The following is a 14,509-nucleotide window of genomic DNA, read 5'->3' as shown; positions in this document are numbered from 1 at the left end:
ACACAAATTAATGAAGACATGGATACTGGGTTCTGCTGCTTTATGTCTCAGACCTCAGAGAGAGTCAAAGATTGCTTTGCTTTAGGTCCTGAATGGACACCTCTTTAAAAGGGGAATTTTTGCTTACTTTTCAAGCTATCTTTTAAATAAGAAGATAATATAAGAGTGATTTGATGATTAACTGTAGAAATGGTACTGTCTAAAACCATTATATAAATCACATATGTGGAAATTTCAGCCATCTCCTTCAGGTTGACATTGGAGCAAAACATCAAAAAAGTTTTTGAAAATGAACAGTATGAATGAAGACTTATAGATTTAAAATAAGTATACAGTTGAATGTAATGTTATGAATACATTAAGAGGTGTGTCAGTGCAGCATATTGGGAGGCAAGTGAGCAGATAAACAATGAGAAGCCCCAGATGTAAATTCTTGTTCTGAAGGGTGGATAGGTTGCCTCATGGTCATTGCTGGTCAGACATCAGGAAGGCAGTGACATTCCAATCTGGAAAATCTTTATTTAGCATCAGGTCAGACAGAATGGGCAACTGTTCAACTTGGCAGAAAAACACACTGGTATTAAGACCGGCTTTGTATTGGGGTCAGAGGAATATCACTCGAGAATCCTGAAGTGGGTTAATTCTTTGCCTTGGTGTGTTTGAGTTTGGCTGGGTGCACTGGATTCTTTCAAAACCCAAAAGACACATGTTAATAGGTGAACTACCTATGCAAAATTGTCCATAGGTGTAAGTGACTATGTGTGATGGTCTGGAACACCTGTGTGTTTCTGCCTTGGTCCCCAGTGATTTCAGGCTGGCTCTGAACACACTACAACCCTGAACAGTATGAAGCACTTAAGGAAAAGTAATGAATGAATGATAATAATTGTTATTGTTATGATTGACTTAAATGACAAAAACATTAACAAGTAGTTAGAGAGTGAATACTGTCATCGCTACGTGAGTTCTTCAGGATTTTCAGACTTTTAATGAACAGACTCCACACACTGTTATTTCAAATAATGGAAATATTTTATTAAGAGAAAAGAGACTATTTACTAGACATAGCACGATCTTAGAAATTCTCATTAGATCAACGCAGGTCAAACCGGTTCGAATTTAAAAATAGGCTAGGCGATATGACTTGACTAATGTGTTGCTAAATGAGATTTAATTAATGTATAAATTTATCAAGAGATTTAATTCAATTTTCAGCCCTGGAAGTGCATAGTTTTAGCTTACTTTTCTGTCGATCTCAACCACTCGATGGGTACAGAGGTGCTTTGAGGTTATGGGAGAGAGGAGTCCCGCTTAGTTCCCGCAGTTCTTCCGTGGAAGCTTTCAGGCTGGGTCAGCGTGGATTTAGTCACCCGCGAGTCAGGCCGCATCGGGCGTACTCAGAGTGTGGTGAAGCAGATGAAAGGATTTCCTCTGGCTCACTGTCCTGAGTGGGAGGTTCCATCCATATGAAGCTTTGGGAGAGAAGTTTGCTCGTCCTTGCAGTCTCCAGAACTAAAAATCGAATTAATAAGCTTATACTTATTTTACGATTTTCCTCTATCTCGGCGGTGTTTTTTACTCTGGCCACGAATAAGTTTCACATGCTTTGATCAGTCGTAAGGTTAAACTTGGATTGGGCGATAAAATAAAGAAAAGATTACTGAGAATTACTAGGCGTTACTTTGTAGTTTCTGTATCACACTGCTAACTAGCACAAGGCGTCCCTTGGAAGTTGAGTGAGGTCCTTAGTTAGAATCTTTTGAAGAGGCGTCTTGTCGGCGTAAAGAGGAAGGAAGTGAAGAGAGCGACATGAGGAGCGTAGCGGAAAAGAGAAGAGGGTCGCAGAAGAGCGTAGCGGAAGAAGCACAGAAGAAGAGACGGAGCGGAGTCGGGCATTCCCTTTTCAGATGTGGCGCGGTCACGCCAATTTGGGAGGTCTCCTTCCTTTGATTGGATCCTGGGTCTGAGGCTCACGTGACTTGTTTCACGTTTCAGAGAGAGAGAAAAGAATCACGTATACACATGAAACTGAATAATGTAAAAATTACTTATACATGCTTGTGGCATAGCACAAGGGGTGTCCTGGATTATTAATATCAAATATCTACGTATATATATCTTGGGTACTTTACGATTAAATCCCACTACAGTATTATGCTAGAAGCTTCAGTATTATGCTAGAGAGTCTTTCATTCAGAACTTTTCATTTCTTTATTAGATCCATACTCCACTACAATTCTTTCATGAGTTATTTACATGTTTCTGACCACTTATAAAATGTATTCAAAAGTGCTGCCCATTATGTTGGATTGTCAATGCAACCCTTTTCTCTCACTCTTCACACACTGATAGCAACACCGCAGGAGAAATGCTAGCACAGGCTTCCAGGATCCGTATTTTCAGGTGCTGCACATCTAGTATCTTCACAGCATAGACAATTGCCTTCAGATGACCCCAAAGATAAAAGTCTAAGGGGGTCAGATCGGGAGACCTTGGGGGCCATTCAAATGGCCCACGACAACCAATCCACTTTCCAGGAAACTAGTCTAGGAATACTCGGACCTGACACCCATAATGCGGTGGTGCACCATCTTGCTGGAAAAACTCAGGGAACGTGCCATCTTCAGTGCATAAAGAGGGAAACACATCATCATGTAGCAATTTCGCATATCCAGTGGCCTTGAGGTTTCCATTGATGAAGAATGGCCCCACTATCTATATTCCCCATATACCACACCATACCATCAATTTTTTTTCCCCACAGTCTTGGAGGGATCTGTCCAATGTGGGTTAGTGTCAGACCAATAGCGGTGGTTTTGTTTGTTAACTTCACCATTCATATAAAAGTTTGCCTCATCACTGAACAAAATCTTCTGTGTAAACTGAGGGTCCTGTTCCAATTTAGTTTTTGCCCATTCTGCAAATTCAGTGCCCCGATCTGGGTCATCCTCGTTGAGATGCTGCAGCAGCTGGAGTTTGTAAGGGTGCCATTTGTGAGAAGGGATGTTCGACTGATACCACTCTCCAGTGACATGCTGCGAGTGCTATGCTGTGGGCTCTTGCTGAATGAAGCTAGGACAGCCACTGATGTTTTTTCATTAGTGACAGTTTTCATGCGTCCACATTTTGGCAAATCCAACACTGAACCAGTTTCACGAAACTTGGCAAGCAGTTTGCTAACTGTAGCATGGGAGATGGGTGGTCTCGTAGGGTGTCTTGCATTGAAATCTGCTGCAATGACCCGGTTACTGCGTTCACCAGACATCAACCCAATTTCTATCCGCTTTTATAAGTGGTCAGAAACTTGTAAATAACTCATGAAAGAATAAAGTTATACATCATTAACACAATAAAGAGATTCACCATTAAAACCAAGCACTCTATTGTTTTTCTTGTGAAATTCCCAATAAGTTTGATGTGTCACATGACCCTCTTCCCATTGAAAAAACAAAAGTTGGATCCAAAATTGTGGACTTCAAAATGGCCACCATGGTCAACACCCATCTTGAAAAGATTCACCCCCCCTCCTATATATTAAAGAGCCACAAACAGGAAGTTAATATCACTTACCATTCCCATTTTATTAAGGTGTATCCGTACAAATGGCCCACCCTGTACTTTATGAATTAATAACAATTTTTCAATTTTCATCAATAATTTAAAAAGTTTTTTTTTCAGAATTACTTTTTGCATGAATTTTGGGACACCCTTTATAAAGAATTACTTTGATTCAAAAACTGATGTGTGATGCGTTGTGGGAGAATGGAATGTAGTTTCTCCAGGACACAGTGCTAACATTAGTTCTGTCTAAAAGCAGAGCTGTAAGTTCCCAGTGTTTCAGCACTGATCTGCTTCTCTCTGTGTAGCTGCAAAACACCCCCCTGTAGAAGGGCCGCTTATCCAGTTCAGGGTCGTGGTGGGCCCGGAGCTTACCCGGAATCATTGGGTGCAAGGCAGGAATGAAGTGGGTACCAGTACTTGACAGGGCAACACACACACACACATTCACTTACACACTCACACCTACGGACACCTATGGTAGGTGAGTTGACAATCCACCTACCAACTTGTGAAACCGGAGCACCCAGAGGAAAGCCACGTGGACACGGGAGAGCACACCAAAATCCTGCACTGTTTGTACATTCACAGCTTACTCTGATTTGTGTGATCTGCCATGCAGACTGACTGTGCTGTTCTGTCTCTGGAAGCTGTGGAGAAAGAAGTGTCTCCCGCTCATGGTCAGTCCTGATATTCTAACAAGTTGTGCTATCGATTACCTAATATAAAGTAGCTAAGGTTGGTACAGAAAGTGGGTAGATTTTGTGCTCCATTTTTTTTTCTTTTCTTAATAACTCACAAGAAGGTCTGAAAAGTCATTAAATCTTGCGGCAATATCACTAAGCTAGCCATACTGAGCAGCGGTTTGGACCTGGACATGACATTTCACAAGGTCGATATGTCACAACTTAACAAGCGGAATGACTATTGACTGACAGCATACAAATGACCTACAGACATGGGCTATAAAATCACACCACAGACAAGATACTCCTGGGAACTAATCAAGACACGTGACACTAGAAACAAGATGGACATGACATGACAACATGACAAAGGCAGCATATACAGTGCTTCAGTGTTGACTATTTCCCTTTAAGCATAATTTTTCAAAGTTTACGTGTTTTCCTAAACGTTCAAACATTTTTTTCTAATATCATTTCCAGAAACTTGGCTCAATTTGTCAAAACTCAGAAGAGTCAAAAGAGTCTATTATATTCCCAAATCTCAGGCAAAATGAAAGACAGCACTCAAAACCATGTTCTCTATCTTCAAAACTGATTCCTTTCATGAAAACACGGGCTATTATATGCTTACATCTTACAGAGCATCAAATATACACTGATTTCATTCATTCATTCATTGTCTGTAACTGCTTATCCAATTCAGGGTTGCCGTGGGTCTGGGGCCTACACAGAATCACAGGGCACAAGGTAGGAACACACCCTGGAAAGGGCACCAGTTATTCACAGGGCGACATATATTCACTCACATCTATGGGTGTGTTTTTGGACCATGGGAGGAAACCGGAGCACCCGGAGGAAACCCACATGGACAACACAACAAACTCCTCACAAACAGTCTCCTGGAGCAGGACTTGAACCCACAGCCTCCAGGTCCCTGGAGCTGTGACAGAGACACTACCTGCTGCGTGCGCCACCATGCCACCCTATGAATTGTCAGTGAAAATAAATGTAATTTTTTTGGAGCTTAGCAGTTTAGAGTCATGTTGTTGATAAATAAACGTCAAGGTTTTCAGAATTGTGTGCATAGTTTCTTGTGTATGCAATGGAGAAAAAATGTAATCTATAACAACTTCTTCTAATTGTTTTTTCTGACATAGTTTATGGGTCTGGGCTAATTAACTGCATTTTAACAAACATCACCTTGTACTAAACTGGTCTCCATCATCTACAGGGAGATTCAGATCTTCTTGGCCTCCTTTAAGCTCCAAATGAGTATTTTTTAGACTTTTTTTCTCCAGTCTGCACTGACGCTGCTGAGCCTGTTGCTGCTGTAGGCTTTGGAGCTGAAGCTTCAGTTCTTTCTTCATTTTGTCATCAACACTCTCCATAACTGCAAGATCAGAGATCAGCAATGACATCAGTTTCTCCTGATACTAATAAAGTAAAATGCTGTAATTAATGGTGGATTTGAATGGAAATTAAGTAAATGACAGATAGCTTCTGACTTTTGCACAGTACATTACAATATCTGTATAAATCTTGGCATCCAAACAATGAAATAACTCTTTTGGAATAGTACAGAAACCAAAAAATATTAAATGAATGCAAAAATATTTTCTATGTTATATAATTTAAGAATTCTAACAAATCAGAAATTGGGATGCTTTTTCATCAAAAGTAAAAATTACATTCTCACAGTCACTTTCTGGTTTATTTGCAGTTTTAATGGTGTATTTTGTATTGTTTTAAAGTTATTCTCTCTAATTGTTACAATCAAGGTGCACATCACAGCTTGACATTTGAGGTAACATAGTAAGTTTATGCCAAACAAATTTAAATAAAAAAAGTCTAAATTTGGCTTCATCGACGACCTGTCTGTTCCACATTAAATGGTGCAATAGTTGCATTCTGTTGCCTAATGTGCCGGAATACAATTGCTGACTGTTTGGGATGTAAATTTTGAATATGAAGCTAAATTCAGCTTTGTGGCATATTAACAGGCAATAGTTTTTTAACCTGGAGCATTCTAAAACACTTAATGTAAAAAAGCTTACAGTGGCTTAATGTATTAAAACATAGAAACACCTAAATTCTCTCACTTATTATTGTCATGACTATTGTGTACTATTAGAAAGATGTAATCCAAGAATAAAAGAATAATATTTACATGAAGTGTATATTTTAACCCATTATTAGAGAAAGGCTTAATATGGCTTAATGAACAATTTACACAGGAACACCACAATACTAAACAGTTTAGTTTAGACACAATACAGTAATAATATTTACATTAAGTTTCCATTTTTACCCATTATATGGAAAAAAATAATGACAATGACATGGGAACACCAAACTTCTCTCACTTATTACTGGCCAAGACTACTCTGTGTTGCTAGTTAACATTTTTTAGATGAACTGATCAATTTATTGCAAGTTTAACATACATAACACTAACTGACAATGTAAAGCTTTATTTTTTCCTACACAGAATTACTGGGTGCAAGACAGGAACACATCATGCAAGGCACCCCTACATCAAAGGGTGCCACATGGTCAGAACCCATAAACACTTATGCATGGCCAGATAGGGCTGTGCCATACTGAATTGTTTGCGATAATATGGCTATAATAATAATAAAAAAAAAAAAGAACAAAAATAAAAATCAATATCGTGTTAATAGTGATGCTCTGACTGGTTTACGACGTCTTGCAGTTATGCCTAATATGGTATACGTTCATTATGTGAGACATTGAAGTACATCAACAATTATGGTGAAAAGCTGCTCTGCAGTGGAAAAATTTGCTCCAAACGGGGACTGACTTCAGTCATGTGGAGATGGTTTGGTTGCAAATATCAGATGTACAACAAACCACTGTAATTGTAAAGACATAAAAGAAACCTGTAACAACAAAACAGGGAAAGACAACTAATCTGTTTCATGACCAAATAAATCACAGGATAATATAATTAATATAACATTTATTATGTATATTTATTATAGTGTGTTCTTTAAATTAATAAAAATGTTTTTTCCGTGTTCGGTCGTATTGGGAAAAATATCATTATTGCGAACACATCACACCAACTCCTTGCAGACAGCCACCCGAGGTGGGACCCACAACCCCAGGACCCTGACCCTGTTTAACAATAACACTACTTCTTGTTGGCACCACCGTGCCACCTTGAGCTATTCATATTACGTAAAGGACACTTACAATGGTTGTATGGTCTCATGTACAAAAAAAATTATTTTACTAATACATACATCGATCAACCATAACATTAGGACCACCTCTTTGTTTCTACACTCACTGTATTTTCTCTCAGCCCCACAGTCCATACATGAGCACTTTGTAGTTCTACAATTACAGACCGCTGGTTTCTCTATGCACATTTTTTTGCCCAGATTCACCCTGTTCTTCAATGGTCAGCACACCCACAAGACCATCACAGAGCAGTTGTGATTTGGGTGGTGAATCCTTCTCACCACTGAAGTGACACTGACATTTTGGTGGTGTGTTAGTGTATGTTGTTCTGGTATGTATGTATCAGACACAGCAGTGCTGCTGTGTCCACTACATTAGACACACCTACTTCATTGGTCCACCTTTATAACCTTCAGATTTAAGGTCAGCCAAACTCATCTGCAGTTTGTTCTCTTTCATCCTCATTCTCTTTCATCAGTAGTCAATGGACACTGCCCACAGGATGCTCTTGGGTGGATATATTTGGTTGTTGGATTATTCTCAGTCCAGATGTTACACTGAGGCACAGCAACAAATGGACTACAGTGTAATTGTAGAACAAAAACTAAGTGCTCTTTTATGGTCAGTGGAGCTGAGTGAATGGACTGTGAGTGTAGAAACAAGGAGGAGGTCATAATGTTATGGTTGATCTGTGTATGGCATGGCTAGGTAAAGAGACACTGAATATATTTTAAATCTTTGTGCCTATATATGTTTAACATGCTAACAAAATAATTTTATAAAGGAAGAAAATATTTTATCACCGCGACCCTGAAATGGAAAAGCGGAAAAGATGATGATGATGATGATGAAAATGATTTATTTACCCACGCTATCTAGCTAAGACTTTCCCTCATGATTGGTTTAAGAGAGAAAAATAGTTTAACCTAATTATTATTCATTTATTGTCGGAAGCCAAGTTCATTTTTCTAGCAGTAAAGAATACTCATGAACAGTTTGGTGTTCGCATGTCATTGTTTAGCAGGAATTAAACCACATTAAGCTTTTTATCTGGTTAACCGTTTAGGAATGTCCTTTTTGCACTTACCGTTAATTGTTGCTTATCAGCCGTTTATATCGTAAAACATCTTGAAAATGAGCTCTAAAATAACATCCAAATAAGTTAAAACAAGAATCCAACTCGAGCTGGGTTATGTTTACACTATGGCGTGGTCGTTTCCTTAGCAACGAGTCACCTGCACCTCGCGAAAATAGGCGCATCTGATAACTCTCTCAAATAAAAAGCGTGCTGCGAGGCGAAGTGGCCAGTGGACGCGTAACGAGGTTTCTGCGTGCACGTCTACAGAACTATTTACGTTAAACATGTGTGGGCGTGCAGACACCAGAGATTCTGGTAACACCTACTTCCAACGAAAATCGCAAATATGGATTCTAAACCTTAATTTCACTTAATTTCCTTAACTGGTCAAAAGACATCTTATAACCTTTAAAAATTACATAAAAGTGGAGAAAATTCACAGTGTAAGTTTTATTAGAAATTAAAACGAAAAGTTTACCACAAGCATCTTAGCAATCGTGAAGACAATGTGTGAACCTGTCACAGGGTAATTCAGATGTTTTTAATGTAGGAATTTCAGTTAAAAAAATAAGCCATTATTAATCAAGCCAAAAATAATCAACCTATTTTCACAAAGAGCATACATAATTTCGCCTAAAAATTGAGGCTGGAGTTTTAGGACACTGCCCCTAGCGAATAGGAATCATATATACAGTTTATCATATAAGAAAGCCATGGATAACACTCGTGTGAGTGTGAGTATAGAAGTTGTGTATATTTAATGTTATAAAAAGTCTGGGTTTTGAAATAAACAGCAAGTAAATGACATTGAGTGATTAACGTTATGATTACAAGACAATACAAGACGCTACAAGACATTAAAAGTTATCTGTTCGTTTATGATATTGTGCTTCAAAACGAACTGTTATCCTAAAGTTATTTTAGTATAAAAACCATAGTGCGATTTTGCCAAGTCCAACTAGGTATCATATTATTAGTATATGACTTAATACTTTTGACAATGAATTATAATTATAAAGATGATGAAGGAAAACATAATATGTATGAATAGTGCATTACATCTGCATAGCCTGTCTTCAGTGTTTACATAGTTTTTCCATAGTACATAGTAAGTTTAAGTAATTTTAGTAATCAAACTGTCCAGACTGTCTCTTTACTCCCAAAACGTGTTGTCAGCCAGTCTTTTAATTTTTAATCATGGTTATATCAAAATGTTCAATTTGACTAATTAGCCTATCTCTTTTTTCACATATAACAATTTTATAACAATTCAAGAAGGCAGATCCCTGCCAGAATTAAAGCGGTGTACAACATTTTGCAAAGATTTTCACTGCCCATTCTGCTGCTCTGCTTTGTTTTTGCCAAAAAACAAAGTTAAGCAAACTCAAAATTTAGACAGCTATTTCAACCGGGCAGTTCTATATGAAGATAAAGTAAAAATGTGAAAAAAAATGTAAAAATGCACACTGAAAGGAAGCACACACGCAAACTTCAGGACATAACAGGAAGTTCTCAACTCCAGAGTGAATGTATAGATCTTGAGAACAGAATCTATACTGTTTACAAATCTTTTCATGGTACAAGTATTCCTCTGCATGTTCAAAATAAAGTATGGGAGGAAAATTAATGTTTCCTACTGACTGCCAGGTGAACATAGAGTTGGAATGAAGGAGTGGATTGAAAGCATACCAGTGCATACACCTCAGATCAATAACATACTGTGCATCCTTTGCCTCCTCTCCTGTACTTAATCAAGAAACACTTAAAGAGATGGTGAAAAGCAAGTGGTTTGGCGATGACACAAAGAAGCTCTGCCTCGATCTGCAAAATCTTGCCAAAAACAACCATGTCCCTCTGTCTGTGTACTGCAAAATTGGAACCCTTCAGTCAAAGAAATACCTCCCCATGTATCCCAAATTTTCATATTACAGTTGTTTGGGAAGAGTTGTGGTGTCATATCACAAAAAAAGAACTCATGGCAAGGACAAAATGATCATGCCCACATAAATATGTAGCAAAATGGCACTTATGTCAAACACAGCATTAACTGTTCAGGAAAGTCTGGAGCACTGAACAGGGGGAGTGTCTGACTACAGAAACACCAACAGGGGACAAAGAAGCTTACAATGAGGCCGATCATGATCATAATCTATTATATCCACCAAAAGATAAGCAAAAAATGAAAGTCATGGTCAAAAATATTTTGAAGTACCTACGTTACCTGCTATTCTGCCAGAAGTTTTACAGCATCCATCAGTGAAAAAAGAATACACAAGACATCTCATTCCAGAGGAGATGATGTGCCAGCACTGCCCAGTAAATCCTCACAAATGTATGTATTGTTCAAGGTAAGTCAGTGGTGTATATTTATTGATATGCCATTACAATCTACTATGATTTATTACTACTAGATTTGTTGTACATTGCAGTAATCATGTATTGTGTTATAAACTGTACTGTAATTATTGTTGAATTTTTAATTTGCAGATGCATCTACATACTATAAACATTGCCATCAATGTGGAGCCCATTATTGGTACCAGGAGTGGAATGTTGGCCTACACAATTATAATGACCAGATAGTCCTTTCTCTTCCTTTATGTCTAACCATAAGGAACATGCTACAGGTAATTTGTGATGTAATTTTATAGTATAATCACTAAATTAATAATTTTTATTGAGTAAATATCCATATGTACAACCCAATTTTACAGCATATTTGTTTTTTCATTATTGTTTCTCCCTTAGGTCCATACTGCAGTGAGTAGAGTGGTAGATTATTTAGAACTTCAGCTGATACAATTTATTCCATTCAGCTGATACAGTTTTCCAAATCTTTTCCAAATCAGTATCTCCACTTTGAGGCACTTACAGAACATGAAACCAGTACTCTTGTGTGACCTGTGGTGATAATTCACCAGTTCTCATTAAGGACCTCCTTAAAAAGGGAGCATTCAAGTTGTCAGGTAAGAGCATTGTCTTTATGTAAACTGATTTAAATGTTAATTGCAGACCAGATTAGTCTTAAAATTGATATTGTGTAAGGTTTTTCTTTATTAGTTAAGTGACATTGCACAACCCCCAGATGGCTTCAGTGGAGAGGTTGATATGGAATACTTTTGGGAGTCACTTGCAATGGAAAGGATTGGTTGAAGATTTGTAACAAGTAATGCAAGGAAATATTAACAGGCAATTATTAAATATGTTACACATTTTTCAGTGAATGTAGAATTGAAAAATTAACTAACATTTGGAGACTTGGTATGGCCCAGTTTACATGTCTCATTGTGACTTTATTTCAAATCTGAAAAATATTTACATATTTCTTGTCTTCTAATATTCCCAAAGGTCAACAAAGCAATCCATTTGCGGTTCCACCAACTTTTCACTTTTGGGCTCCATGGAGAGGCAAAAAACCCGCAGCTCAGACCTTGTCTTTAACACAGAATTTGAAAAAATCCATCCAACAAAATCAGCTGAGGTGCGTTAAATATTTAACACTATTTAACAATATTTATAATATTTTTATTTTTGAAGTGTTTTACAGGTCATTATTATTTTTCCTGAAAACAAACAGCTACTTACACATTTGTTGTATTTTATTTGAAAGGTTCAAGTGGTTAGAACATGTAGGGAGAATGACCAATATTAAAAAGGCTTTTGACACTGAGGTAGCAATGAATAGCTACAACCAAGTAGTGTTAGATCTAATTTCAAACACACTCAAAAAGAATATACGGATGTATGTTTTTCTTTTAAGAGCAATAAAGTGCATTTTCAGTAAATATGGTTTAGTTCCAGTTCTCTTCTTCTATGCAGTTACAATATCTATTATTATTTACAATCAGTCTAATTTGCTTTAACTGTTAGGCGAATAATTCTGATGTCTTGTAAGCTTTATGAAGCTATGATTTTCAATACACTACTTTTTTTAGATTTACCAAACCCATTAGGTGTATTTGTACAAAGTATGGGTATTGGATCTGTAATGCACTGTTTGGCTGGTTGAAACTTCCAAGTTACCTCCCTACTTATAGTCCACTACAAAGGAATTATACCGAAATTTGAGTTAGTTGCAGTTCAACTGAGGACACCAAAGACATTTTGGGAAAAAGTTTATCTGGAGTAGTTTATTCAGCAGATTAGCGATGTGGGTATTTTCCTTGCCAGGTTAGTTAACCACATAGCAGGCGACTCCGATCCAGATCCGTTTTTCCTCCAGCAGATCCGCTTAGTCAGCTACAGTTAGCGGATACAATCCGGGTTCTATTTGTGATTCTAATCTCTGACGTGTCACTGATTTGTGGCCACACCTGTACCGGAGTCACTGCGTGGATTGGAGATGCTCTCAACTGAATTATTCCACCCAAATGCTCCTTTATCCAACTTTTTATAATTTATTTTTAAAGGCCGATTCCACCTAGTACGCTATATAACTGCTTATAATTTAGGTTCATTCAACCTAAACTGCTTATAGTTTATTATAAAGACTTATCATCCATCCATCCATCCATTATCCACCGCTTATCCGGGTCCGGGTTGCGGGGGAAGCAGTCGGAGCAAAGAAACCCAGACCTCCCTCTCCCCAGCCACCGACTCTAGCTCCTCCAGGGGTATACCGAGGCGTTCCCAAGCCAGTCGAGACATGTAGTCTCTCCAGCGTGTTCTTGGTCTGCCCCGGGGCCTCCTCCCCGTTGGACATGCCCGGAACACCTCTCCAGGAAGGCGTCCAGGAGGCATCCGAACCAGATGCCCAAACCACCTCAACTGGCTCCTCTCGACATGGAGGAGCAGCGGCTCCACTCCGAGTCTCTCCCGGATGTCCGAGCTCCTAATCCTGTCTCTAAGGGAGAATCCACACATCCTGCGGAGAAAACTCATTTCAGCCGCTTGTACCCGCAATCTCGTTCTTTCGGTCACTACCCAAAGCTCGTGACCATAGGTGAGGGTTGGGACGTAGATTGAACGGTAAATCGAGAGCTTTGCTTTTCTGCTCAGCTCTCTCTTCACCACAATGGACCGGTACAGAGCCCGCATTACAGCTGATGCTGCACCGATCCGCCTGTCAATCTCACGCTCCATCTTTCCCTCACTCGTGAACAAGACCCAGAGGTATTTAAACTCCTCCACTTGAGGCAGGATCTCACTTCCAACCTGGAGAGAGCACTCCACCCTTTTCCGACTGAGTACCATGGACTCGGACTTGGAAGTGCTGATCCTCATCCCTACCGCTTCACACTCGGCTGCAAACTGGTCCAGCAAGAGCTGGAGGTCCCGGCTCGATGAAGCCAACAAGACCACATCATCTGCAAAAAGCAGACATGGAATACTGAGACCACCAAACCGGACACCCTCCGCCACTTGGCTACGCCGAGAAATTCTGTCCATAAAAATTGTGAACAGAACCGGTGACAACGGGCAGCCCTGATGGAGTCCAACTCTGACTGGAAACCAGTCGGACTTACTGCCAGCCATACGAACCAGACTCCTGCTCTGTTTGTACAGGGACTGGATAGCTCGTAACAAAGAGCCCAGTACCCCATACTCCCTGAGCACCCCCCACAAAATATCCAGAGGGACACAGTCGAATGCCTTCTCTAGATCCACAAAACACATGTAGACTGGTTGAGCAAACTCCCATGCACCCTCCAGGATCCTAGCGAGGGTAAAGAGCTGGTCCTGTGTTCCACGACCGGGGCGGAATCCACATTGTCCCTCCTGGATCCGAGGTGCAACTATCAGTCGGACTCTCTTCTCCATTACCGCCCCCCCCCCCCCCGCATAGACCTTACCGGGGAGGCTGAGGAGCGTGATCCCCCTATAGTTGGAACACAACCTGCGATCCCCCTTTTTAAAAAGGGGAACCACCACCCCAGTCTGCCAGTCCAGAGGCACTGCCCCCGATGTCCACGCGATGTTGCAAAGACGTGTCAACCAGGACAGCCCCTATAAAGTCGATCATCGAAATGCGGCCTAGGTT

The 14,509-nt window shown here is 39.5% G+C and overlaps 1 protein-coding gene across 2 annotated transcripts in view; it reads right to left on the bottom strand.

The window, feature by feature from the left end:
• The window catches only part of ccdc13 (coiled-coil domain containing 13), a 59,920-nt gene extending 51,207 nt beyond the window's left edge, over positions 1 to 8,713 (bottom strand). For both annotated transcript variants that reach the window (XM_066681835.1, XM_066681836.1), the window contains exons 1-2: positions 8,539 to 8,713; positions 5,445 to 5,634 (exon numbers count right to left, since the gene is read on the bottom strand). In XM_066681835.1, coding sequence (XP_066537932.1) covers positions 5,445 to 5,632 — 188 coding nt within the window. In that variant the 5' untranslated portion in view covers positions 5,633 to 5,634; positions 8,539 to 8,713. The remainder of the gene's footprint in view (positions 1 to 5,444; positions 5,635 to 8,538) is intronic.
• Positions 8,714 to 14,509: the final 5,796 nt, after the last annotated feature.

This window comes from Hoplias malabaricus, chromosome 9, assembly GCF_029633855.1.
Source record: "Hoplias malabaricus isolate fHopMal1 chromosome 9, fHopMal1.hap1, whole genome shotgun sequence".
Lineage (NCBI taxonomy): Eukaryota > Metazoa > Chordata > Actinopteri > Characiformes > Erythrinidae > Hoplias > Hoplias malabaricus.
The sequence above is the reverse complement of the archived record's forward strand: the minus strand, read 5'-3'. Positions and strand labels throughout refer to the sequence as shown.